At 41.2% G+C, this 26,781-nt stretch overlaps 1 protein-coding gene across 4 annotated transcripts in view; it reads left to right on the top strand.

The window, feature by feature from the left end:
* Positions 1–26,177, top strand: part of ldb1a (LIM domain binding 1a) — a 103,379-nt gene extending 77,202 nt beyond the window's left edge. For 3 of the 4 annotated variants that reach the window (XM_072557225.1, XM_072557226.1, XM_072557228.1), the window contains 6 exons: positions 1,933–2,105; positions 6,056–6,178; positions 11,721–11,804; positions 19,840–19,963; positions 21,097–21,245; positions 22,658–26,177. In XM_072557225.1, the coding sequence (XP_072413326.1) occupies positions 1,933–2,105; positions 6,056–6,178; positions 11,721–11,804; positions 19,840–19,963; positions 21,097–21,245; positions 22,658–22,888 (884 nt within the window). In that variant the 3' untranslated portion in view covers positions 22,889–26,177. The remainder of the gene's footprint in view (positions 1–1,932; positions 2,106–6,055; positions 6,179–11,720; positions 11,805–19,839; positions 19,964–21,096; positions 21,246–22,657) is intronic. The other variant, XM_072557227.1, reaches the window with a different exon arrangement.
* The last annotated feature ends 604 nt before the right edge of the window (positions 26,178–26,781 follow it).

The raw sequence follows: 26,781 nt of genomic DNA, 5'->3' as shown, positions 1-26,781 counted from the left end.
CCTTGATGCTGTCCTGGTTTAGCTCATTCAGTCTGACACTCCCCCTCAAGTCAGCAGGTTGTGGATTTAAGCCCTACTTTTGAGACTTCAATACAGCATTTAAAGTCACGTTTCACTACAGTATTGACAGAGTGCTGCAGTGTTAGAAATGCTGTATGTTGGATGAGTCATTGAACTGAGGCCTTGTGTGCCTCGTGGATGGATGTTGTAAAATGACATGAAGCTGTTTCATAGAGGAACAGGGGAATTCTCCCTGGTGGTCTGGCCAGTATTTATCCCTTAACCAACATGACTGAATGTGGAGCTGCTGGTGTTGGACTGGGGTGGGCAAAGTCAGAAATCACATGACATCAAGTTATCGTCCAACAGGTTTATTTGAAATCTCAAAGCTTTCGGGACGCAGCCCCTTCGTCAGGTGAAGTGAAGAGAACAGCACAATTTATAGGCAGAGAGATCAAGGGCAGAGAGATTAATAGATCATACAAATGGTGTGAGTGGAGTGTCAAATAATAAGTCTTTGCAGGTGACCGAGTGTTAGACGATGTACTCCGTCTTGGTCACCTACAGAGACTTAGTATTCGACACTCCACTCACACCAGTTGTATGATCTTTTGATCTCTCTGCCTATAAATTCTGTGTCTGTGTGCACTTCACCTGACGAAGGAGCAGTGCCCCAAAAGCTTGTGCTTTCAAATAAATCTGTTGGACTATAACCTGATGTTGTGTGACTTCCAATATTACTGAAAAATAGATTATGTGGTCATTGACCTCATTGCTGTATGAGAGAGTGGCTGTGGGCAAATTGGTTGATGATTTCTCATATCACAGCAACAAACTATACTTCAGAAATTAATTTGTGAAGTGCTTCAAAGTAGATAAATGGTGCTATAGAAATGCAACCTCTCTTATAAAGTCAGAAGTGGGGACATTCGCCAATGATTGCATAATGATCAATATCCTACGCAGCTCCTCAGATACTGAAGCAGACCACGCTGAAATGCGACAAGATCTGGAAGATGTCCAGACTTGGGCTGATAAGTAGCAAGTAACATCTGCGCCACACAAATGCTAGGCAATGACCATCAACAATAAGAGATAATCTAACCACCACACCTTAATATGCAATGGTATTACCAGTACTGATTCCCCCACTGTCAACATCTTTGGGGTTATCATTGACCAGAAACTCAACTGGACTTGCCACATAAACACAGTGGATACAAGAGCAGATCAGAGGCCAGGAATACTCCGGCGACTAATTCACCTCCTGACTTCTATTCTTCATCTTTAAGGCATGAGTGTCAGGGGAGTGATGGAATACTCCCCATTTGCCTAAATAGGTGCAGCTCCAACAACACTCAAGAAGTTTGATGCTATCTAGGACAAAGCAGCCCATTTGATTGGGCTCACAACCATAAACATGCACTCCGTCCATCATTGATGCTGAGTTGCAGCAGTGTGTACTATCAACAAGATGCACTGCAGCAATTCGCCAAAACTCCTTAGACAGTACCTCCAAACCCACGAACACTTCCATCTAGAAGGACGAGGGCAGCAAACAACTTCCTACAAGTTCCCCTCCAAGCCACTTACATCCAGATGTGGAAATATATTGCCTTTCCTCCACGGTTGCTGGATCAAAATTCTGGAATTCCCTCTCTAATAGCTTTGTGGGTCAGCCCACAGACTGAAGTAATTCAAGGAGGCAGCTTGCCACCTCCTACTCAAGGGCGACTAGGGATGGGCAATAAACACTAGCTAGCCAGCCAGCGATACTCATGTCCCACGAATGAATCAATTAAAAAAAGCCTCTGTTTTGACTGATTTTCTTTTTTGTTGGTGAATGGGTAAAGAGCTGGAGAAAGACTGGCAGCAGAGGAAGATAGTTACCTATGTATCACATGTTAATTTCTATTTCAAACTTTCTCACAGCTATTGGCCGGACTTTGATCCCACGCTATTTCCGCAGCATCTTCGAGGGAGGAGCAACTGACCTGTACTATGTCCTCAAACATCCAAAGGAATCATTCCACAATAATTTTGTATCATTGGACTGTGACCAGTGCACAATGGTGACACAACACGGGAAGCCCATGTTCACTAAGGTATGGCCTGACTCAGGAAACAAACCTTTTAACCAAGGAGTCATATATGTGCGCCCTGTGATATGAAGGTGGGGAGGAGCTGAGTCCCAATTTTCTATTTTTCACAGGTTTGTGGAGGTTTTCACAGGTTTCACGGAATTTGTGTCTCTACAGTAGCTCTAGACAGCCTTATGAAGTGAGGCAGGCTGAATCATGTGATGTTGCAATAGCTCAGAGGATCTCCTGCACTCGTGGCATGAACTCCATTTACGTATATGTTCCTTATAGATTAGATTAGATTAGATTCGATTCCCTACAGTGTGGAAACAGGCCCTTCGGCCCAACAAGTCCACATCAACTCTTCGAAGAGTAACCCACCCAGTCCCATTTCCCTCTGACTAATGCACCTAACCCCTATGGGCAATTTAGCATGGCCAATTCACCCTAACCTGCACATCTTTGTGACTGTGGGAGGAAACCCCTACAGACACTAGGAGAATGTGCAAACTCCACATAGACAGTCAGCCGAGGCTGGAATCTAACCTGGGACCCTGGTACTGTGAGGCAGCAGTGCTAACCACTGAGCCACTGTGCCGCCCTTATATTTGTGACCTCTTGAAGAGTAATGCCAAATTCAGATTGTGCTGTCATGTTCTATGTTCTATGCTGTGTATCCATCTGCATTAAGAACTCCAGTGATGCTGTCCCAATTCAGTGTATAGGATTCTTACAGTTAAACTTGCCCTCCCTCCAATATTCCGTGGAGTCCCTCACAATAGAAAGTGGACACTGTTGCAAGCAACCCAGAAAAACATTGCAACGGTCGTCTCATTGAACACTTTTCTCCATCTCCAACAAAAGTATTTTGCTGCCCAAGTGAGGAGGAAGGACGTTGGAGATATACTTAGATATATATTCAATATAGGAGCAGAGGGAGACCAGTTGACCCCATGAGTCTGGTCTGCCATTCAATAAGATAATGGCAAATCTATTTGTGTTTTGAATTCCACATTCCCATCTATTCCCGAATGCCTTTCAGTCTAACATGAATTTATCCAGCTCAGCCTTAAAAATATTCAATAATCCCACCTCCACTGCCTTATGAGACAAAAAAATTCCAAAATGGTCCAACCCTCTGAGAGAAACAAGTAATCTCCTCATCTCTGTCCTGGAAGGGAGACAGCTGATTTTAAAACTGATCCCCCTAGTTCTGGACTGACCCACAGAGGAAATATCCTTTCCACATTCACCTTGTCAAGACTAATCAGAATCTCACACTTCAATCACGTCGCCTCTCACTCTTCAAATACTCCAGTGGAAACAAGCCCAGCCTCTGCAAACTATCCTCATATGATAATCTGCTCATGCCAGGTATCAATCTAGTAAACCCACTCTGAAAGGTCTCCAATGTATTTATCTTCTTCCTCAAATTAGGAGAACAAAACTACACAGCATTCAAGATATGATTTCACCAATGTCCTGTATAAGTATAACATGCTTTCAGCTCTTCTCATAGTAAAGGACAGCATCCCACTAGCCTTCTTGATTATGTACTGTACCTGCACATTAACTTTTTGTGACTAATGCATCAGAATATCTAAATCCCTTTGCACAATGAAATTCTGCAGACATTCTCCTTTGAGTAATACTCTTTTTTTTATTCTTCCTGCCAAAGTGAGCAACTTCATATTTTCCCACATTTTATTCTATCTGCTAGATTTTTGCTCACTCACTCAACCTTTCTATATCTGTCTGCAACTCCCTTATGTCTCCTTCACAATATACCTTCCTACCTATCTTGGTGTCATCTGCAAATTTAGCCACTATGTGTGTCTTTGCTCCCTCATCTCAGTCATTGACGTAAGTTGTTAGAAGTTGAGTCTCCAGTATAAAGCTCTCAGAAGTCTACTCATTGCATCTTGTCAGCCAGTCAAAGACTCATTTATGCAACCCCTCCATTTCTGTCAGTCAACCTTCTGTGCATGCCACTATGTTGCCTCCACATTATTAGCATTTCCTTTCGGCAATAACCTTATCAAATGCCTTCTGGAAATCAAGTATAGTACAGCTACAAGCTTTCAAGTAGATACTCAATACTCCTTCAAAGAGCTCTAATAAAGATGATTCCCCTTTGACGAAACCATGCTAACTTTTCTGTAAGTGCACAGCTATAATTTCTTAACAGTTTTGTCTGACACCTACTTATGATGGACATTCCTGATGAAGATCTTATGCTGAAACGTCAACACCCCTGTTCCTCGGATGCTGCCTGACTAGCTGTGCTTTTCCAGCACCACACTCTTCAACCACGATGGACATCAAGCTAACTGAATTATAATTTTCTGTTTTCTGCCTTCCTTCCTCCTTGATTAGAGTGGTTATGTTTACTATTTTTCCAGTGTGATCTTCACTTTCCCGAATCTATGCAATTTTGGAAAATTTAACACCATTGCATTTACTACCTCATTAGCAACCACTTTTTTACAATCCTAGGGCGAGGTGCATTGGCATCCGGAAACGTGTCAGGCCACAGCTTTTTAAGTTTGTTCAGTACCACTTCCTCTGTGATTATAATTTCACTAATGTCCTCTCTCCCAAATGTGTTTAGTAGCTCTTACTGGAGCGGGAGTGTTCTCTGTACAAGCACAAGCAAAATGTTTGTTCAGTTCATCTGTCATTTTCTTACTATCTAATGTCAGCTTCCTATTGTCACTCTCTAAAGGACCATCACTCACTTTACTCTTTTTCTTTTAAATACCTACAGAATATCTGTTTTTACATTCCTAGCTAGTTTCCTCCTATATCCAATTTTTTCTTCTTCATTGAACTTCTAGTTATTCTTTGCTGTTCTCAATATTCTAAACGGTCATTTAACCTATGACTCATCTTTATGGAGTCAAATGCTTTTTTCTGAAATTTGATACTTTACCTAATTTTTTTTTAGTGAACACCAAATGTCGAGTCCTCCCTTTCAGTATTTTTCTTCCTGATAGGAATGTACTTATTTCTGAGTATTCTGAAATATCCCCTCAAATCTCTGTCGCTGTGTCTCTATTGGTCTGTCCCCCAGCTGAATATACCAGTTCACTTCCACTTGCTCAGCAGTCATGCCCATAAAACTACCCTTATTTAGTTTTAAAACACTAACTAGATGTAAAGTTCAATCATATTGTGTTTGCTGTTACCTAGGTGATTATATAATCCTCCCGCATTAAACAATGCCAAATTTAATGTGATCTGCACTGGTCATTTCCAAAATGCGCCCCTGTAAAAAAAAACTATGAACTTTTCATTCAGAATGTTATTGCCAATTGGATTTTTTCAGATTATATATAGATTAACTGCACCCATGATATTTGATGTCTTTTTTTTAATCAAAACCATATTTCTTCTTGTCTATTTTGTCCAATATTGTGACTACTGTTTGGGGTCCTGTCGGCCACTTCCACTAGTGACTTCTTTCCCATACTACTACTCATCTCCACCCAATTCCACATTCTGACTCCTAGGCCAAGGGCATCATTAAATATTGCACTAAAATCACACTTTTATCAACAAGATGTCTTAATTTATTTGTTGAGATTTTATCTTAAGTTAGAGTTTGTAACTCTACTTACATCAAATAAACAATTTGCATTTCCATCCAAATTAGAGATGCTGGTGGCAAACCCTGATTCTATAGTTGAATTTGCAGAGGTGAGGTCTGGATCATTTTTTGATCCCTTCTTTGCTTTCTTTGTGTTGTACGACATCCTTTTAAAAAGGTGGGTAAATGATTTCCAGGCCCATCATTATCTTCCCAAGAGCAACTTGAGCTGGGTGACAAATGTCGATTTGCCAGTGATGAATGAGAAAAACTGAGGGTGTAGCGTAATAGAGTTATAACGAAGCTGCAGCTATGCGGTGCAGTATGCTGTTGAAATTGGCACATCTATCGTTGTTATTCATCTGACCAATGATTGTATTTTTAGGTGTGCGTGGAGGGGCGGTTATATCTGGAGTTCATGTTTGATGATATGATGAGAATTAAGACCTGGCATTTTAACATCCGGCAACACCGTGAGCTGATCCCACGCAGCATCCTTGCAATGAATGTGAGTATCTACTTGCCAAGGCTGTACTCATTCAGTCACTGAAATCTGTAAACTGTCGTCTTATTCTCAGCATGCTTTAATAGTGGGGCATTTGCTGTTCAACTCTCCAACCCTCACCTTGCCATGCACCTTGAAATTCACAAGAGAATTTTCTTCAGAGATTTGCTTCCTATAGTTCCAATTCAAACACATTGAGTAAGAGAAAACCTCTGCATTGTTTGGAAGCAATAATGTGTTTAAAAAGTACCTACTGCTTCTAAAGACCATAAAGTGTGAGATCAGGAGTAGGCCATTTGACCCATCATGTCTGGTCCTCCATTAATGAGATCATGGATTACCTGTTAACCCTCAACTCCACTTTCTTGCCTTTTTTTCATACCCCTTTATTTCTGAATGATTCAGATTCACTACGCTCTGAGAGAAGAAATTGCTCATCATGTGTCTTACATGGGCAACTTCTCACTGAGGTTATGCCCTCGCAAGGCTTTTTTTTATGTTTCACTAAGGTTTCTTCTCATTCTTCTAAACTGTGATTAATACAGGCCCAATCTACTCAATAAGAAAGTCCCTCCATACCTAGGATCAACTTTGTGAACCTTCTCTACTACTGCCAGTGTATCTTGCCTTAGATAAGAAATCCAAAATTGTTCAGTGTTCCAGGTGTAATCTGACAAGTGTCTTGTATAGGTTTTGCAAGGTGTCTCTATTTCTACACCCCATAACCTTTGAAATAAAGGACAACATTCCACTTGTCTTCCTATGTCTCCTGTAATTTGAATGATAACATTTTGTGATTTATGTACAGTAACTCCCAAATCTCTGTCTTTTGAGATTTCTGCAGTCTATCTCCATTTAAATAATATTCAATTCTTCTTTACCTCCTACCACTGATCCCTGCGGCACTATAATAGTTATGAGTTGCAATCCTAGAAAATGCCTCCTTTATCCCAACACTCTGTATCTTCTATTATTCAGCCAATCCTGTATCCAAACTAATACACGACCTCAATATCTTATCTCATTAAGTAGCCTTATGTGTGATACTTAAGCAAATCCCTTTTGGAAATCCAAGCGTGGTTCTCCTTTATCTATCCTACTTGTTATATCCTCAAAGGATTCTAATAAATCAGTCAGGCATGATTTTCTCTTCATCAAGCCATCCTGACTCAGCTTGATTACATTGTGAATTTTTAAATGCTCTGTTATTGCTTTCACTATAATAGATTTTAACATGTTCCCAATCACTGATGTTAAACTAACTACTCCTATAGTTACCTGTTTTGAATTCATTCCCTTGTTGAATAAGGGTATTACAATGCCAGTTTTCTCATTTTCTGGGATGTTTTCCAGAATCTAAGGATTCTTGGAAGATTACTATCAGTACATGAACTATCTCTGTAGTTACTTCTTTAAAATCCTATGATGTGACACACAAAGTCCAGGGGATTTAACAGCCTTAAATCCTTTAGATTTTCCTACTATTCTTTTCTCTATAATGTTGATATTACATTTGTTTCATCCTCACATTTTATTGCATGATTTAGTATTTTTGAACTGTTATTAAAGTCAGCCATCACGACAATTGATGCAAAATATCTATTCAGTCCCTCTGCCATTTGTTGGATCCCTGGTATTATTTTTACAGCCTTATTCTTTAAGAGGCCTATGTTCATTTTGGTCTCTCTATTTATTCTCTTTTATATATTTGAAGAAGTGCTTGCTGTGCACTTTGACCTTACCTGTTAGTTTACTGAAGAGTTTGGTTTTCTCTTTATTATATTTTTTAGGTCATTTGTTTTTCTTTAAAACCTTCCCAGTCTTCTAGTTTACCCCTGATATTTTTGCCATGTTTTATACATTTGCATTCAATTTGGTACTATCCTTAACGACCTTGTCGATCATGTTATCTCTTCCTAGAATCCTACTTCCTCTGAGATCTATCTTTGTTTTGAATCATGAACTATGTTCTTAAATGTCTACCATTGTTTCTCAACTGTGTTTTCTACTAACCCTTTCCCAATTTATTTCAAATGACTTTGCCTTCATTCCTTTGTGATTTTCTTTATTTAGGTTTAACACAGTTATTTCCAACATTTGTTTCTAACTGTCATATTGAATGCCAAATTCCATCATGTTATGGCCATTGTTTCCAATTGGATGATTCACTAAACCTGCATCATTACACATTAACATTGAAAATAGCCTGATCCCTCAATGGATTCACAACATATATTTCTAGGAAGCTGCTGAATACTCTGTGAATTCTTCCTTGAATTTTTCCAAATCAACATGAAGATTAAAATCATCCATGATTAATATGCTATCTTTTTTACATGCCCTCATTATCTCCTACCTGGTGCCTATAGTTTACTTCCAACATGTTGATTGAGTTTTTTGAAGAAGTAACAAAGAGGATTGATGAGGATAGAGTGGTAGATGTGATCTATGTGGACTTCAGTAAGGCGTTCGACAAGGTTCCCCGTGGGAGACTGGTGCGCCAGGTTAGATCTCACGGAATACAGGGAGATATAGAACTGGCTCAAAGGTAGAAGACAGACTGTGGTGGTAGAGGGTTGTTTTTCAGACTGGAGGCCTATGACCAGTGGAGTACCACAAGGATCGGTGCTGGGTCCACTACTTTTCATCGTTTAATAAATGATTTGGATGTGAGCATAAGAGGTAGAGTTAGTAAGTTTGCAGATGACATCAAAATTGGAGTGTAGTGGACAGTGAAGAAGCTTACCTCAGATTACAACAGGATCTTGATCAGATGGGCTAGTGGGCCAAGAACTGGCTGATGGTGTTTAATTCAGATAAATGCGAGGTGCTGCATTTTGGGAAAGCAAACTTTCGCAGGACTTATACACTTAATGGTAAGGTCCTGGGGAGTGTTGCTGAACAAAGAGACCTTGGAGTGCAGGTTCATAGCTCCTTGAAAGTGGAGTCGCTGGTAGAAAGGATACTGAAGAAGGGGTTTCGTATGTTTTCCTTTCTTGGTCAAAGTATTGAGTACAGGAGTTGGGAGGTCATTGGCAGCTGTACAGGACATTGGTTAAGCCACTATTGGAATATTGCGTGCAATTCTGCTCTCCTTATCAGAAAGATGTTGTGAAACTTGAAAGAGTTCAGCAAAGATTTATTTACAAGGATGTTGCCAGGGTTGGAGGACTTGAGTCATAGGGAGAGGCTGAACAGGCTGATGCTGTTTGCCCTGGATCGTCGAAGGCTGAGGGGTGACCTTACAGAGCTTTACATAATTAAAAGGCATGGATTGGATAAATAGACAAAATCCTTTCCCTGGGGTGGGGGAATCCAGAACTAGAGGGCATAGGTTTAGGGTGAGAGGGGAAAGATATAAAAGAGACCTAAGGGGCAACTTTTTCATGTAGAGGGTGGTACATGAATGGAATGAGCTGCCAGAGGAAGCGGTGGAGGCCGGTACAATTGCAACATTTAAGAGGCATTTTGGATGGGTATATGAATAGGAAGGGTTTGGATGGGTATGGGCTAGATGCTGGCAAGTGGGACTAGATTGGGTTGGGATACGTGGTCGTCATGGACGAGTTGGACCGAAGGGTCTGTTTCCATGCTGTACATCTCTATGCTGATAGGACTCTGTGTTTTCTTCTCTTCATTATCCTTACCTGCACCCATATGGATTCTACATCTTTGGATGGAAGATCATTTCTTACTATCATACTTATGGCATCTCATTAACCGCTAGGTTCCAAATCTTGCTCCAAATATTTTGGGCCTTTAAGTAAACAGCCATAAATTTTACTATTTCCCTCCCTCCCTTCTTTCCCTTGACTCTATTTTCTTAATGCTTGCAGATGTACCCTCTTGATATCATTATCCAAAAAGCTGCCCTGCAATGCTGCCATATTATTTAACTTCGTAAGCATGTGTTTCACATCTCCCAGTTGGGGCTCCCACCCAATTAATTAAAAGCCGTCCCATCAGCCCCACATTTCTGGTGAAGCCCAAACAACTGGAGCAACTCCCTTCCACTGCAGTACTGGCGCCGTCCCCATGAATAGAAACCTATTCCACCCTCACCAATCCTTGAGCCACGCATTTAGCTCCTTGATTTTATTTACCCTATGTCAGTTTTCCCATCACTCAGGTAGTAATCCTGAGATTATTATTACCTTTAAGGTTCCGCTTTCTTAATTAGCTCCTAATTGTTCAAAACAGTTCTGTTTCAGTACAATCTTCTTTCTCGTCCTATTAGGACCATCAGTAAAGTAATTTGATTTCATTCTTGTGCAATGTTAACTTGCTAGTGCAAATTCAAGAATGCATTTTAGTTAATAGCACAAGCTTGATAAAATTACTTCCCATGGTTCTCAATAAACTTTTCCTGTTAAAATGAATGGTTTGAAAGTTTAAAAGCCCAACTAAATAGTTTCACTCTCTATTGTTTCGGCTAGTGTCTTTTGAAGTGTTTACTTTGAAATATTAATTGAAGAGAATATTCAAATGAAATTTCTTTGCCTTTTAAATGTGTGATGTAACTTCCACAAGTTAACGTTACACTGTCAGTTTATTCTGTTGCGTTCTGCTCTGAGGAAGGTGGAGTTGAAGTCAGAAATCAGCCATGATCTTACTAATAATGGAACAGCATAAATGAATTGAATGGCCTTGTGCTACTCCTATTTCTTATGTACTTCAGTACAAGCCCCAAGCTCTCAGATGCAAAGGATTTGGTCCTTTTCAAAGTAATAGGCCATTGGTGACTAAGGTGTGTCACGTGTAATGACACCCAATCTGTCAGGTCAAATAAGTCAGTGGAGTTGCAGATAGACAGGGTAGTGAAGAAGGCACTTGGTAAGCTTGCCTTTATTGGTCAGTGCATTGAGTATAGGAGTTGGGAGGTCATGTTGTGGCTGTACGGCACATGGGTTAGGCCACTTTCGGAATACTGCATTCAATTCTGGCCTCCATACTATAGGAAAGATGTGAAACTTGAAAGGATTCAGAAAAGATGTTGCCAGGATTGAGCTACAGGGAGAGGCTGAAAACGCTAGGGTTATTTTCTCTGGTGTGACAGAGGCTGGGGGGTGACATTATAAAAGTTTATAAAATAATGCAGGGCATGGATAGAATGAGTAGTCAAGGTTTTTTTTCCCAGGGTTGGGGAGTCCAAAACTAGAGGGCAGAGGTTTAAGATGAGATGGCAAACATTTAAAAATAACCTAAGGTGCAACATTTTCACAGAGCATTATACATGTATGGAATGAGTTGCCAGAGGAGGGGATGGAGCCTGTTATAATTACGACATTTAAAAGGCATCTGGAGGGGCATATGACCGGGAAGGGAGATTTAGAGGGATATGGGCCAAGAGCTGACAAATGGGAATACGTCAGTTTGGGATATCTGGTTGGCATGAATGAGATGGACCAAAAAGTTTCTTTCCGTGCTGTACGTCTCTGAGTCTATAAACTCCCTCACCCAAGCCAGGAGAACCTGAGTGTTGGCATTAGTAAGTCGATCCTCACCAACCAGTTAATTGATCTTATTCCATTTCTTTTCTACACAGTCCCAGGACCCACAGATGCTGGATCAGTTGTCAAAGAACATCACAAGATGTGGCCTGTCCAACTCTACTCTCAACTACCTCCGAGTAAGAGCACTTCAAAGTAAAGCATCCTAGTTTAAAAATACACTAGGAAGAAACAAGGCATCACAGTCTCTTGGTGACACTTCAGTCCTTGTCAGATATTAACGCTACACATCCCTTAGAAAACTGAAATTGAAAGAGAAGTTCGACTTCTAGCAAAATATATTTATTCTCTATGGCATTGGATTTCCATCAGTACTTCATCATTTTTTGCTGCATTTCTGAGCACTTTATCAAAATAGCTCTGCTTCAGCTATGGAGCATACCAGCTATTAGACCACAGAAAGGCACCATTGTGGGAGCTAACTATTGATTATAAATACAGCAAATACATGTCCAAAGAACAAGTCCTTTGATTTCCTAAAGTGGTCCATAGGCACTACTCAAATCAGTGCCATTCTCCCAATGCCCCACCATGGACAGCTGTTTCAGGATAGACTTGTGTCAAATTAAACAGGTTCAGACCTCATCTTTTGCTTTCTTTTCAACAGAGTAGCAGATTTAATTAGTACATTGAAACGTATAAGTTTGAGTTTGATTTATTGTCGCATGTACCAAGATACAGTGAAAAGTGTTGTTTTGCTTGTCATATAGACAGATCTTACCATACAAAATGTATCAGGGTAGCAGAGCAGAGTGCAGAATACAGTGTCACAGCCGCAAGGAAGATGTAGAGGGAGTGATCAACATGAACATTTGAAAGGACCGTTCAAAAGTCTAATAACAGCGAGGAAGAAGATGTTCTTGAATCTGTTCATAGGTGTTTTCAAACTTTATATCTTCTGCCCAATGGAAGAAGGTGGAAGAGAGCATAACTAGGGTGGGAGAGATCGTTGATTTGCTGGTTCCTTTATCGAGGCAGTGGGAAACACAGCTGGAATCAGTGGATGGAAGGCTTGTTTGTGTGATGGACTGGGCTGAGTTCATGACTCTAGTTTCTTGCAGTCCTGGGAAGAGCAGTTGCCATACCACTTTGCGATGCATCCAGATCGGATACCTTCTGTGGTGCATCTATAAAAATTGATCAGAGTCTTTGTGGCCATGTTGAATTTCCTTAGCCTCTTGAGGAAGTAGAGATGTTGTGCTTTCTTGACAATCGCCTCGATGTGGTTGGACCAGGAGAGGTTGTTGGTGATCATTACTCCAGGAACTTGGTGCTCTTGACCATCTCCAGCTCAGCACCATTCATGCAGACAGGAGCTTACCCTCCACTCTTCTTTCTGAAGTTAATGACTAGCTCCTTCATTAAGCTGACATTGAGGGAGAGCTTGTTGTCTTTACACCATGCCACTAAGCACACAATCTCTTTCCTGTACTCCATCTTGTCATTGTTTGAGATCCGACCTACAACGGTGGTGTCATCATCATCAAACTTGTAAATGAAGTCATGAGTGTATAAGGACTATAGTAAGGGGCTGAGTACGCAGCCTTGTGGGGCACCATTGTTGAGGATTACCATGGAGGAGGTTGATTGCAGTCTGAGTCAGGAAGTTGAGGATCCAGTTACAGAGAGGGAAGCCAAGACCTAGGTCTTGGAGTTTAGAGATAAGTTTGTTTGGAATTATGGTGTTGCAGGTGGAGCTGTAGTCATAAGTAGGACCTTGATGTAGCTATCCTTGTTGGAAAAAGTGAGGACTGCATATGCTGGAGATCAGAGCTGAAAATGTGTTGCTGGAAAAGCGCAGCAGGTCAGGCAGCATCCAAGGAACAGGAGAATCGACGTTTCGGGCATAAGCCCTTCTTCCTGAAGGGCTTATGCCCGAAACGTCGATTCTTCTGTTCCTTGGATGCTGCCTGACCTGCTGCGCTTTTCCAGCAACACATTTTCAGCAGTAGCTATCCTTGTTATCCAGATGTTCCAGGGATGAGTGCAGGGCCAGGGAGATGGTGTCTGCTGTGGACCTGCTGCGACAGTAGGGACATTGATCAGGATCAAGGCAGTCTGATAGGCTGGAATTGATGTGAGCCATGACTAACCCCTCAAAGCTCTTCATAGTCAGGGAGGTCACTGGGCAGTAGTCATTGAGGCACACTGCACGATTTTTCTTTGGCACTGGGATGATGGTGGTCTTCTTGAAAGAGGTGAGAACTTCAAATCAGAGTAAGGGGAGATTAAAGATGTCTGCAATACACCTGCCAGCTGATCCACACAGGATCTGAGTGCACAGCTGGGGACCAAATGAGTGCTGTGCAAACTGTGACATCCTACAATAAGGGTTGCCAAATTGTGGCTGCTGAGCCTTAGTCCTCAACACCCAATCCCAATGCTCAATTCCATATTTATGTATAATTATTGTTTGTTTGAGTCATTTTGTGGTGTGGCACCAGGAAGAAATGATTACAATATGATTTAAAATAAACTGTACTGCGAGCAATTGGACTTCAGCTAGAGGCAACTGTAGCCACATAATACATTATTTAAAATATTAATTCTTAGGTTGAGGGCATTACCTGAAGATGGCAGTTGAACCACTTTGTAAACCAGTGCAGCCCATGTAGTGTAGTTACTTCAAAGTGCTGTGAGGGAGTTTGAGGAATTTGACCCAGTGATGATTAAAAAAAATAGAGCATTACAGTGCAGTACAGGACCTTGGGCCCTCCATGTTGCACTGACCTGTAGAACTGATTCGAAGCCCATCTATCCTACACTATTCCAGTTTCATCCAAATGTTTATCCAATGACCATTTAAATGCCCTTAAAGTTGGCAAGTCTACTGTTGCAGGCAGTGCGTTCCATGCCTCTACTACTCTGAGTAAAAAAAAACTACCTCTGACAAAAATATCTGATATATCTCCAACCAGATGTAACCGAGCCAGATAGCTTAAAGTCAATCATGTAACTATCACCTGTGGGATAATGAGCAGTAATATTCTACTACCAAAGCTAGTCCATAGCAATGTCTTTCACTGCAGCTCAAATGGAGTTTTGCTCTTAAATTTAAGGATTACATTCATCTTGCCAGATCTTTGGCTGGCCCTGCCATCTGATAGTGTCCATTCCACTGCCCCTTTGGCGCAACATACCTCCTGGAGGTGAAGAACGTGTACTGTCAGTCTCACTTATCTCTGTCACAATATCCTGCAGGCACTTCGTTCAGGCCTCTTAGCACTTCTTCATCAGTGACGCTTTCCCTCCATGTAACACTCAAGGTCTTAACGTAGGCAGGGCTTTTCAAAAATCCCCAAATACCAGAGTCTGTTACTATCAGCAATTATAAATTTATGCTATTAAAAATAAAGTTTATTTAAATTTTATATATGACTTCCAAGGTGTCAAGGTAGAAAGATTAAAAACATTGATTCCTTTGTTCAAAGTCTGATTATCAATTTGTTTTTGGGACATGACAGCATTTATATCCTGGATAATTATCATCTTACTATATTTCATCATTTCTGGGTGTGGACGTCACTGGCAAAATTTTGAAATTTCTACGACACATGGTCATGTTTGACTCAGTAAAATACAGTAATGATTACAACATTTAAATATATTCCAGATTGAGTGGTGGGAATTCTGGGTGAGTTTGAGTTCGATTTGTTGTCACATGTATTGAGGTACAATGAAAACTATTGTTTTGCTTGCTATACAAGGAGATCGTGCCATACAAAGTGCATCAGAGTAGCAGAACAGAGTGCAAAATACAGTGTTACAACATGGTGAGGACAGTGCAGGAGAGAGAGAGAGGCAAGAGAGAGAGAGAGAGAGAACCTGCACAGTTACCGCCTTTGCTATTTGAATTCCTGTATTGCTGGACATAGGAGTGCATCTGGGAAAATTAACAAACAGTGAAATTCACAACTTGGAGGAACAGTTGGGCGAAGTTCACAGCACAGAATCAGATAAGTTAATTGTTGTTTTAAGGCTGTCCAAGAGAAAGGCTGTATTAGTGAGTACAGTGGGTTCTTTCTTGATTATAGGTTTTTGGAGATAAGTCTCTTGATTAAACTTAAAATATAAGGTATAGCTATTAATTTAACCTGGGGCAGTGTTTGTAGAGGAATAGGACTGTGTTATTTTCTGGGTCTGAAGATTGTGAAGGAGCAAAAATGGCCTTTGCAGTGATATGTATTTCTTGTCAGATGTGGGAGTTTAAAGACAGTTTAAGGGTTACTGCGGATTATATCTACCATAAATACTGTTGGATGCGAATCATATCAGATCGAGTGGATGGGTTGGAGAGACAAATAGAAGCGATGAGGAATTTGCAAAAGCTACAGTATGTGATGGATGGCAGTTATAGGAAGGGGGGAAAGTCTCAGATACAGTCACATAGATGGGTTAACACCAGGAAGGGTAAGAGAGGTAGGCAGCTAGTGCAGGAGTCTTTTGTGGATATACCCATTTCAAACAGGTATACTGTTTTGGAAAATGTAGGGGGTGATGGATTCTCAGGGGAACGTAGCACAAACAGCCAGGTTTCTGGTATTGAGACTGGCTCTAATGCAACGAGGGGTACGTTGGCTTCCAAGAGATCAATTGTGTTTGGGGATTCTGTACTCTGAGGTACATACAGATGTTTCTGTGGCCAGCAGAGAGAAAGCAGAATGCTGTATTGCTTCCCTGGTGCCAGTATCAAGGACGCAAAATGTTCTCACAGGGGAGAGGGGCCAGCAGGAGGTCAGTGTCCACATTGGAACCAACGACATAGGAAGGGAAAAGGTTGAGATTCTGAAGGGAGATTACAGAGAGTTAGGCAGAAATTTAAAAAGGAGGTCCTCAAGGGTAGTAATATCTGGTTTGCTCCCAGTGTTACGAGCTAGTGAGGGCAGGAATAGGAGGATAGAGCAGATGAATGCATGGCTGAGGAGCTGGTGTATGGGAGAAGGATTCACATTTTTGGATTATTGGAATCTGTTTTTGGATTATTGGAATCTGTTTTGGAGTAGAAGTGACCTGTACAAGAAGGACGTATTGCACCTAAATTGGAAGGGGACTAATATACTGGCAGGGAAATTTGCTAGAACTGCTTGTAAGGATTTAAACTAGGAAGGTGGGGGGTGGGACCCAGGGAGATAGTGAGGAAAGAGATCGATCTGAGATGGGTAAAGCTGAGAACAGAAGTGAGTCAAACAGTCAGGGCAGGCAGGGACAAGGTAGGACTAATAAATTAAACTGCATTTATTTCAATGCAAGGGGCCTAACAGGGAAGGCAGATGAAGTCACCGCATGGTTAGGAACATGGGACTGGGATATCATAGCAATTATGGAAACATGGCTCAGGGATGGGCAGGAGTGGCAGCTGAATGTTCCAGGATACAAATGCTACTGAAAGGTTAGAAAGGGAGGCAAGAGGAGGGGGAGTGGCATTTATGATAAGGGATACCATGACAACTGTGCTGAGGGAGGATATTCCCAGAAATACATCCAGGGAAGTTATTTGAGTGGAACTGAGAAATAAGAAAGGGATAATCATCTTATTGGGATTGTATTATAGACCCCCGAATAGTCCAAGGGAAATTGAGAAACAAACTTGTAAGGAGATCTATAATAGGGTAGTTATCGTAGGGGATTTTAACTTTCCATACATCGACTGGGACTGCCATAGTGTTAAAGGTTTAGATGGAGAGGAATTTGTTAAGTGTATACAAGACAATTTTCTGATTCCGTATGTGGATGTACCTACTAGAGAAGGTGCAAAACTTGACGTACTCTTGGAAAATAAGGCAGGGCAGGTGACTGAGGTGTCATTGGGAGAGCACTTTGGGACCAGCGACCATAATTCTATTTGTTTTAAAATAGTGATGGAAAAGGATAGACCAGATCTAAAAGTTGAAGTTCTAAATTGGAGAAAGGCCAATTTTGACGGTATTAGGCAAGAACTTTCAAAAGCTGACTGGAGGCAGATGTTTGCAGGTAAACAGACGGCTGGAAAATGGGAAGCCTTCAGAAATGAGATAACAAGAATCCAGAGAAAGTATATTCCTGTCAGGGTGAAAGGGAAGGCTGATAGGTATAGGGAATACTGGATGACAAAAGAAATTGAGTATTTGGTTAAGAAAAAGAAGGAAGCATATGTCAGGTACAAACAGGATAGATCGAGTAAATCCTTAGAAGAGTATAAAGGAAATAGGAGTATACTTAAGAGGGAAATCAGGAGGACAAAAAGGGGACATGAGATAGCTTTGGCAAATAGAATTAAGAAGAATCCAAAGGGTTTTTACAAATATATTAAGGACAAAAGGGTAACTAGGGAGAGAATTGGGCCCCTCAAAGATCAGCAAGGTGGCCTTTGTGTGGAGCCACAGAAAATGGGGGAGATACTAAATGAATATTTTGCATCAGTATTTACTGTGGAAAAGGATATGGAAGATATAGACTGTAGGGAAAAAGATGGTGACATCTTGCAAAATGTCCAGATTACAGAGGAGGAAGTGCTGGATGTCTTGAAATGGTTAAAGGTGGATAAATCCCCAGGACCTGATCAGGTGTACCCAAGAACTCTGTGGGAAGCTAGAGAAGTGATTGCTGGGCCTCTTGTTGAGATATTTGTATCATCGATAGTCACAGATGAGGTGCTGGAAGACTGGAGGTTGGCAAACGTGGTGCCACTGTTTAAGAAGGGTGGTAAAGACAAGCCAGGGAACTATAGACCGGTGAGCCTGACCTCGGTGGTGGGCAAGTTGTTGGAGGGAATCCTGAGGGACAGGATGTACATGTATTTGGAAAGGCAAGGACTGATTAGGGATAGTCAACATGGCTTTGTGCTTGGGCAATCATGTCTCAGAAACCTGATTTGAATTTTTTGAGGAAGTAACAAAGATGATTGATGATGGCAGAGCAGTAGATGTGATTTATATGGACTTCAGTAAGGCGCTCAACAAGGTTCCCCATGGGAGACTGGTTAGCAAGGTTAGATCTCATGGAATACAGGGAGAGCGAGCCATTTGGATACACAACTGGCTCAAAGGTAGAAGACAGAGGGTGGTGGTGGAGGGTTGTTTTTCAGACTGGAGGCCTGTGACCAGTGGAGTGCCACAAGGATCGGTGCTGGGTCCTCTACTTTTTGTCATTTACATAAATGATTTGGATGCGAGCATAAGAGGCACAGTTAGTAAGTTTGCAGATGACACCAAAATTGGAGGTGTAGTGGACAGCAAAGAGGGTTACCTCAGATTACAACAGGATCTGGACCATATGGGCCAATGGGCTGAGAAGTGGCAGATGGAGTTTAATTCAGATAAATGCGAGGTGCTGCATTTTGGGAAAACAAATCTTAGCAGGATTTATACACTTAATGGTAAGGTCCTAGGGAGTGTTGCTGAACAAAGAGACCTTGGAGTGCAGGTTCATAGCTCCATGAAAGTGGAGTCGCAGGTATATGGGATAGTGAAGAAGGCGTTTGGTATGCTTTCCTTAACTGAGTACAGGAGTTGGGAGGTCATGTTGCGGCTGTACAGCACATTGGTTAGGCCACTGTTGGAATATTGCATGCAGTTCTGGTCTCCTTCCTATCAGAAAGTTGTTGTGAAACTTGAAAGGGTTCAGAAAAGACTTACAAGGATGTTGCCAGGGTTGCAGGGTTTGAGCTACAGGGAGAGGCTGAACAGGCTGGGGCTGTTTTCCCTGGAGCATCAGAGGCTGAGGGGTGACCTTATAGAGGTTTACAAAATCATGAGGGGCATGGATAGGATAAATAGACAAAGTCTTTTCCCTGAGGTCAGGGAGTCCAGAACTAGAGGGCATAGGTTTAGGGTGAGAGGGGAAAGATATAAAAGAGACCTAAGGGGCAACTTTTTCTCGCAGAGGGTGGTATGTGTGTGGAATGAGCTGCCAGAGGATGTGGTGGAGGCTGGTACAATTGCAACATTTAAGAGGCATTTGGATGGGTATATGAATAGGAAGCGTTTGGAGGGATATAGGCCCGGTGCTGGCAGGTGGGACTAGATTAAGCATTAAAGTGGATAATGTAACATTCTTCTTGTCTTTGTCTCCTATCTAATTCTGCTCCTTACTCATCAAATCCTCATTCTCCTTCTGCTACAAATTCATTCTTCCCTCCTCATGCTTCCTATTTCTCCCTTCTCCTCTCTCTGGCAGCTCTGTGTTATTTTAGAGCCAATGCAGGAGTTGATGTCCAGGCATAAAACCTACAGTTTAAGCCCAAGAGATTGCCTCAAAACATGCCTGTTCCAAAAGTGGCAGCGGATGGTTGCTCCCCCTGGTAAGTACATGAGAGGCTTTGTTGTTTTTTCATTACAATACATCTGACAACAGTGGAAGAAAATGAGAAAAACAATGATTCCTGTTTACAAAAACACTCCCATGAGGAAGTTAGTTGCACTCATTTAGAGGGTGTAACAAGGAATCACTTCAGTGATCAATGGCCTGCACCCTGATGACCTTTCTAAGGCTGGGCTTGACCATCTAAAGAAAGCATTGGGCAATCTTGGTTAAACTTTGGTGCTCTAGCAGTTCTTCCTTGACATACAATTACTGAGAAGACAAGGATTTTGGCATTCATGTTTTCAAAATGGATGAGGTGCATGTGGAGGTACGGCAGGCACTGACAGTCTCCCTAAAGAATGATAATGAGGCTCGAAGCCCAGTTTTCGGTTAGCTTCAAGCCTGTAAACATTCATAAGGGAATGCCCATCATGTAGTATAAATGGCAGTACTTGTGTTCCCTAATACTTCTATGAGTAACTTGAGACTACAAAGGTGCTCAGTTGAATTATTTATGAGTTTATATTTAAACTGATGTATGATTCATTAGAAGAGGGAGGGGAGAAAAACAACTTTTGCCTTGCTGGACAATTTTGTGTGTAATATGCTTGAAGCTGAGTGACATTAATCATCAGCATTCACATGACCATCAGTAATTGAACAGGCTTTACAATGATATAAACCAGGGTGGCGAAATAAGATAATGCTTTCTGGAAATGATGTCCAAACAAAAACTGATGAGGAGTAAACCATTTATATCTATCAGCCTAAGTGAATAGACACACACCCATTTCGTACAACTTTAAACAAGACACACTAGAAGATTGTGGGTTTTCAAAAAAGCACCAGGATAGCTGATGCAGAAATAGAAAATGGTCACTGACAGAGTAATATATCTGAATGCGGTAGACCTACCCTGGTCGTAAATGATTGGGTTTCATTCCCCAAAACAACAGACCAATAAAAGTTATCTATAGGGTGAGAGTTGAGGTGAAAATACCTCTTAAGCAAGTTTAAGGAGTTTTGGTAAAATTACTAATTATAATAATTATTATTACAATTTCATAATATAAAACTAATAATTATTATTATGATTTATTATTAATTGATACTGATTGCTTGTTTTGGCAGCTGAACCAGCCAGGCAGGCACCAAGCAAACGCAGGAAAAGGAAAATGTCAGGGGGCAGCACCATCAGCAGTGGCCCAAATTCCAATGCCAACAGCAACAACAAAAAGAAGAGTCCGGCTAGTAGCTTTGCGCTGTCCAGTCAGGTACCTGTAAGCATCCACGTTTCTTTGCCCTTCACTCACTGATCCATACAAGGACAGGAAATGAGCTGATTTTCCACTTTTTCTGAGAGATTTTCTTTGGATTTTACGTTGTTGTTATCACTTTGTTTCACTCTTTCTATGAAGTGTCAGCTTTGAATGCTAAGCTAGTTACCACTGGTACTGCTTGGTCTAGGGTGATCACTCAGGCACCTTACCTAAGGGCATGATGGTGGGACTGTGCACCCCAGAACCACAGTCAGTAAGTCATATCTTCAAGAGCTGGAGGTGGTGGGGGGGGGGGGGGAGAAGGGGGGATGGGGATGGGAATTTAAGTGATGGGGAGGGCAAATAATAAATAGAGAAGTGTTGACATATTAGATACATTGGTTATTGAACTTTTCCAAACTTCACCAAATGGATGAGTTTCTGACCATCTGGATTTGCTGGAGTGAATTGGAAATTCTGTTTGGGAGAAAGAGGAGGAATGTCGAGCAGACCTGGTCCCATCTGCGATTTGGGTTGTCTACCTTTTTCTTGACAAAATGTGATGTATATGGGAGTGTGAGAGATGGAGCTGTAGATCATGAGGGCAATAAAGGAAATGAATGTCAATGGTGGGTAGAATATACTAACAAATTGACACATGAATTCCAACACTACTGTCAACTGTAGACTCATGTGAAAATCATACGCAAGATAGTTCTCTGTTGTAGGTACTTCTAGGTGTGTGTCTGGAGTTCTGTGTGTTCGGTTTAAATTTGATTGTGTGCGTTTTGTTGTTTATACCCATATGCCTCAAATTTAAAATTTTCATTGTTGGGTTCAAGTCTTTCCATAGTCTCTCCTTTCACTATCTGAACCATACAACCCTCCAAGATCTCTGCGTTCCCCAGTTCTGGTGTCATGTGCTTCCTGGATATTGTTCTGCCTCATCACTGGCAGACATGCCTTCAGCTGTCAGGGAACTTCCTCTTTAAATCTCTCCTCCTCCACATCTACAAGGCCATCACAAGAGGATAAAGGACAAAAATTGACATTGAGCCACACAATAAATACTTGGATAGGTGACAAAAGTCTTATTCAAAGAGTGGATTTCCAAGAGTGTTTGGAATTTCTTCCTAAAGCTCCCACCTGTATCCCCCTCTCTTTCTGTAAGACTCTTCCCACTAAAATCTGTTTGTTTGACAAAATATTTGGCCAATTGTCCACTGCTGCCTTATTTGGCTTGGTGTCTTTTTTCTTGCTTTGCCCTCCTGTGAAGCACCTTGGAATGTTTTTACTGTGTTAAAGGCGCTATATAAATGCAAGTCATTGTTGTGTTCAGGTGTTTCTGTGCATGTGCGTGTTTGTATGGGTCTGTTTGTCTATCCTGTCACAAATTGTTCTTTAAATGAGCTGAGGTCACCTCCCTGTTACAGGACGTGATGGTGGTGGGTGAGCCCACCCTGATGGGGGGCGAGTTTGGCGATGAGGACGAGCGGCTTATCACACGTTTGGAGAATACACAGTATGATGCAACCAATGGCATAGACGACGAGGACAGCTTCAACAACTCCCCTGCGCTGGGAGCCAACAGCCCCTGGAACAGTAAGCCTCCATCGAGCCAAGAGAGCAAGTCAGAGAACCCAACATCACAGGCCTCACAGTAAAGATGTACAAGACAGCCAGTGCCGTTCCAAAACCCAAAGTAAATCTACCTTTCAAAGTAAAAAAAACAAGTGGAGGTACCGGGGGCTGGTTTGTCACTGTGCAACCAACTTGTGCCGCCAATGATGCAAGCATCAATCACTGATCTCTCCTTCCCAAACTATCACTAATTATTGGATATAATACCTGCTTCTATAGATTTTCTTAGCTACTACAAAGTATTTTCATTTTAACTATCTGTCTTTGAAAAAAAGTGTTAATAAACAGCTTGCTGCTGAGAAGATTTAAAACCTGCGCCAATTCTAGCTCCTCTCTGTTCCTGCTGAGCGTTCTGTCATTTGGGCTTTGGACAGGAAAAGAAATTGCTGTTCTAGAAGCTTCCACAGCTGGCACAGTAGGCAAATGAGCCACCTGTGCATTCTGGGTTGTACGGACCAGGATTTTCCGAAGTTCGGTCTCCTGGACTGTGCTGCGATAACTGATTTCAGCAGAGAATATGAGCGGGGACGGGTTGCTACAATTGGCCTCAGTTAGGGGCCCCACTCGTCTGTATGATCACTATCTGGTGACATAGAAATGATACCATTGCATGATTGTTGAGTGAAGATGGCACTGTGATGCCCAATGTGGTTGAACAGCGCACAGCCACATACTCTTAGATTTCATGAAGAATGGAACACCTGGACAGGCAATTTGTGCCAATGGCACTCTAAGTGATAAGTGAGAATGGGGTAAACACTGGGGATGGGGGAGGGGGTGTTGATTCTTGGTATCCAGATTTTTTGTTTCTTCATCAATAAGACTTCTAGAAACCACATCCCCACATAAACTCCTTAGAGTGAGTTTCCAAGACAAATCTACAGTGGCACACACATCTGAATCCGCCAAACCCCTGCATTTTTAAAGCAGCGATGGACTCCGTGGCTTGTATATTCTTTGAAAGGATATTGGTGATTTTATTGCATGGTATTCAAAAAACATTTAAGCTTATTTGTTAGTAAAGTATTCATAGAAATTGTGATGATTCTCTCCAGACCTTCAGAAGCTGATTCAATGAATAGATAAGTTCTGTAAATCAGACACATCCCAGGTGTGTCGATCCTGGGCAAAGCTGAATTTGGCATCTTGCTCAGGGCAATACCATGGGCACTACACTTGGCTTCAGCACCCTTGGGCTGGAGGGGCAAAAACACCTGGTCATGACTGATATCCCGTGATTAACACTGGAAAATTAACGTGTCTGGATATAATGTGAGGACAGAATCAGTCTTGGCTGTGATAACTCTTAGTTAAATACCCTGCTACCACTCACTGTCTTAGCATGTATGTGAAGACTGGCCGTTTAAATGCGGTGCTGGAGACCCCTCCAAGTTCTGACTGATGCTGACAGATCTTCTGCTGCTTTCTGATGTTTCAGATTTCATACATAGATTTGTCATTTCAATTGTTGGTCTTTGGCCATGCTTAGACATTATTGTCCATGAGGTAGGTATCTTGTCAAGTTTTATTTTAATAAAGGATGCCTCTCATGGTTTGGAGTGCAAATATTTCCAAATCTGCTCTTTAATTAACGCAACAAACTAGTTCTCTTTTTAATGTGCATTGTGAAACTGGTCAAGGATCACACAAGTTCTTGACCTGAATCAACTGGGACAGTGAATCCATTGTTTTGGGTCCTGTGAGCTAGAGTCTAGAACCTCACAGTGGATCTAATGGTTATGGATCCTGTGAACTGAGATTCCAAAGTGCTCCTCCGTACAGTGCAGTACTTTTACACACTCTTGGGGAGATTGCTCAGCTTTGACTGTAGCCTGCACTTCAATTTTAAATAAAAAGAACTTGCATTTATATAGCGCCTTTCACAACTTCAGGACGTCCCAAAGAGTTTTACAGCCAATTACTGTAAAGTTTTGAAGTTTAATCATGATTGAAATGTAGGAAAATTAAGTCCTAATGGTTGTAGAGTCTGCAGGTCTGTATTGGACAAATGCATCTCTACCTAGTAGATTTCTGAGTATTAATACAAAAATAAAGAAATAGTTAATATAGTCACTTGGTGGTACAGATCTAGAATATGGGAGAAAGTGAGGACTGCAGATGCTGGAGATCTGAGTCAAAAAGTGTGGTGCTGGAAAAGCACAGCAGGTCAGGCTCCTCGGATGCTGCCGGACCGGCTGTGCTTTTCCAGCACCGCGCTTTTTGACTCCGATCTGGAATATGCTGAAAAAAGAAATTTAGTGCAAGATAAAAAGCTTAGGCAAAGTGTCTCTTTTCAGTAAGATTCAAACAGATAATATATGAAAATCAGACATAAAAACAGGAATTGTAGGAAAGACAAAGTAAAAGTATAAGAATATATTTTGGATGTCCAGATTGCACGTTTTGGCATGGAGTGGTATTAGATTGTGAAAAGGGGTCCACACCCAAAACATTAACCTGCAATTTCTCTTTCCAGACACTGACAGATCCACAGTGTGTTTCTGGTGTCTTTTCTTTCCGTAGTCTGATAAAAATGCATTCCAAATGAGACAGTTTAGAACCAGTCCTGAATCCTAGCACTGTGATCCAGTTGATTGATGTCAATGCTGTTACCTTGCTGGATTCAGTTGGAGATGCCATGGAGATGAACTACTGGTTGCCACTTACACATCAGAATCAATAAATAAGTCAATCCTGTGCTGTGGGGTTGTGTTAATGACCTTGGAAAGGCTTAACTGAACCATACATTGATGTAGACAGTCAACAAGCACAGAATGCATGTACAAACTCTTGACAGTAGCACTGTCAATCAGACTTGCCCCTTCTCCTCATCCCCACCTCTTAAAAGGGAATACAGTTTCTGGAAAATGTATATCTGTAATAGTACCTTTTTAAACAAAAATGTTTTTGAAGTTAAAGTTTTGCCAGAATGAACTTTACCCGCCACACCTAACCCCTGGTACCTATTTGAACAGAGACAGTGAGGTGGAAACAGAGAATTCTTGGCTGCTTGACATGATTTTCTACTTGGCTGTAAATCTGTAGAGAGACAGTACAAATATAAGATGCACATTGTCTTGTTTTATACAGCAAAAGAAATCTGGAAAAAAATTAAAAAGGCATAATGCTGAACAATTTCCCCTCAAAATTGTTTGTAATGTTTTTTAATGTTATCTTGTGTAGGGGAAATGTGTTTTATTTTCTTTGTTTCAAAGCCTTTCCTTGTTCCGTGTATCTCTGCTTGTATATTAAATGCTAGTACTTAACGATCTGTATTGCTGTCATTAAACGTTATGTAAAACTTACAATAAATGCCTCTGGATTTTCGTTTCCTCATTAAACAGAAGAGAAAACTTAAAAGTGCACAAAACTTGATGGACCATTATGACATGCATTACAAATTGGTTCCATGATAAAAGATACAGAAGGGCTAAGAGGAGGAGGTTATCTCTCTGATGGAACGTGGAAATTGCAATGGACCTCTATTGGGGCTTCAACTTTTCACCGTATTTATTGATAACTGAATAAATTAGTTGACTGTCTAAGTTTATGGTTAAACTAAGAAAGGACAGCAAGCAATGATAACTTGCATCTTTTAATATAGTGAAATGACCCAAGGCACTTCACAGAGATGGCATTCAGTCACAGGTGTTTGACAGGTAACCAAAGGTTTTATGTATAAATGTTGCAGAAAGGAACAGAAGTTCCCTATCTCTGTGTAACACCTGCAGCCCTGAGAACACTTGAGATATCTACAAATTCTGATCCATTTTATCCCTGATTTTATTCTTTACATTTAACTGCCTGAATTCCTGAGTTCTGGAATACCCTTTGTAAACTTCATCTTTCTGTCTCACTTCCTGCCATCTTTACAGCAGAGAGGGTATATAATTGAGATGTACATGATTTTGAGGGG

The sequence above is a fragment of the Chiloscyllium punctatum genome, chromosome 38 (genome assembly GCF_047496795.1).
Source record: "Chiloscyllium punctatum isolate Juve2018m chromosome 38, sChiPun1.3, whole genome shotgun sequence".
In the NCBI taxonomy this organism is placed as follows: Eukaryota; Metazoa; Chordata; class Chondrichthyes; order Orectolobiformes; family Hemiscylliidae; genus Chiloscyllium; species Chiloscyllium punctatum.
The sequence above is the reverse complement of the archived record's forward strand: the minus strand, read 5'-3'. Positions and strand labels throughout refer to the sequence as shown.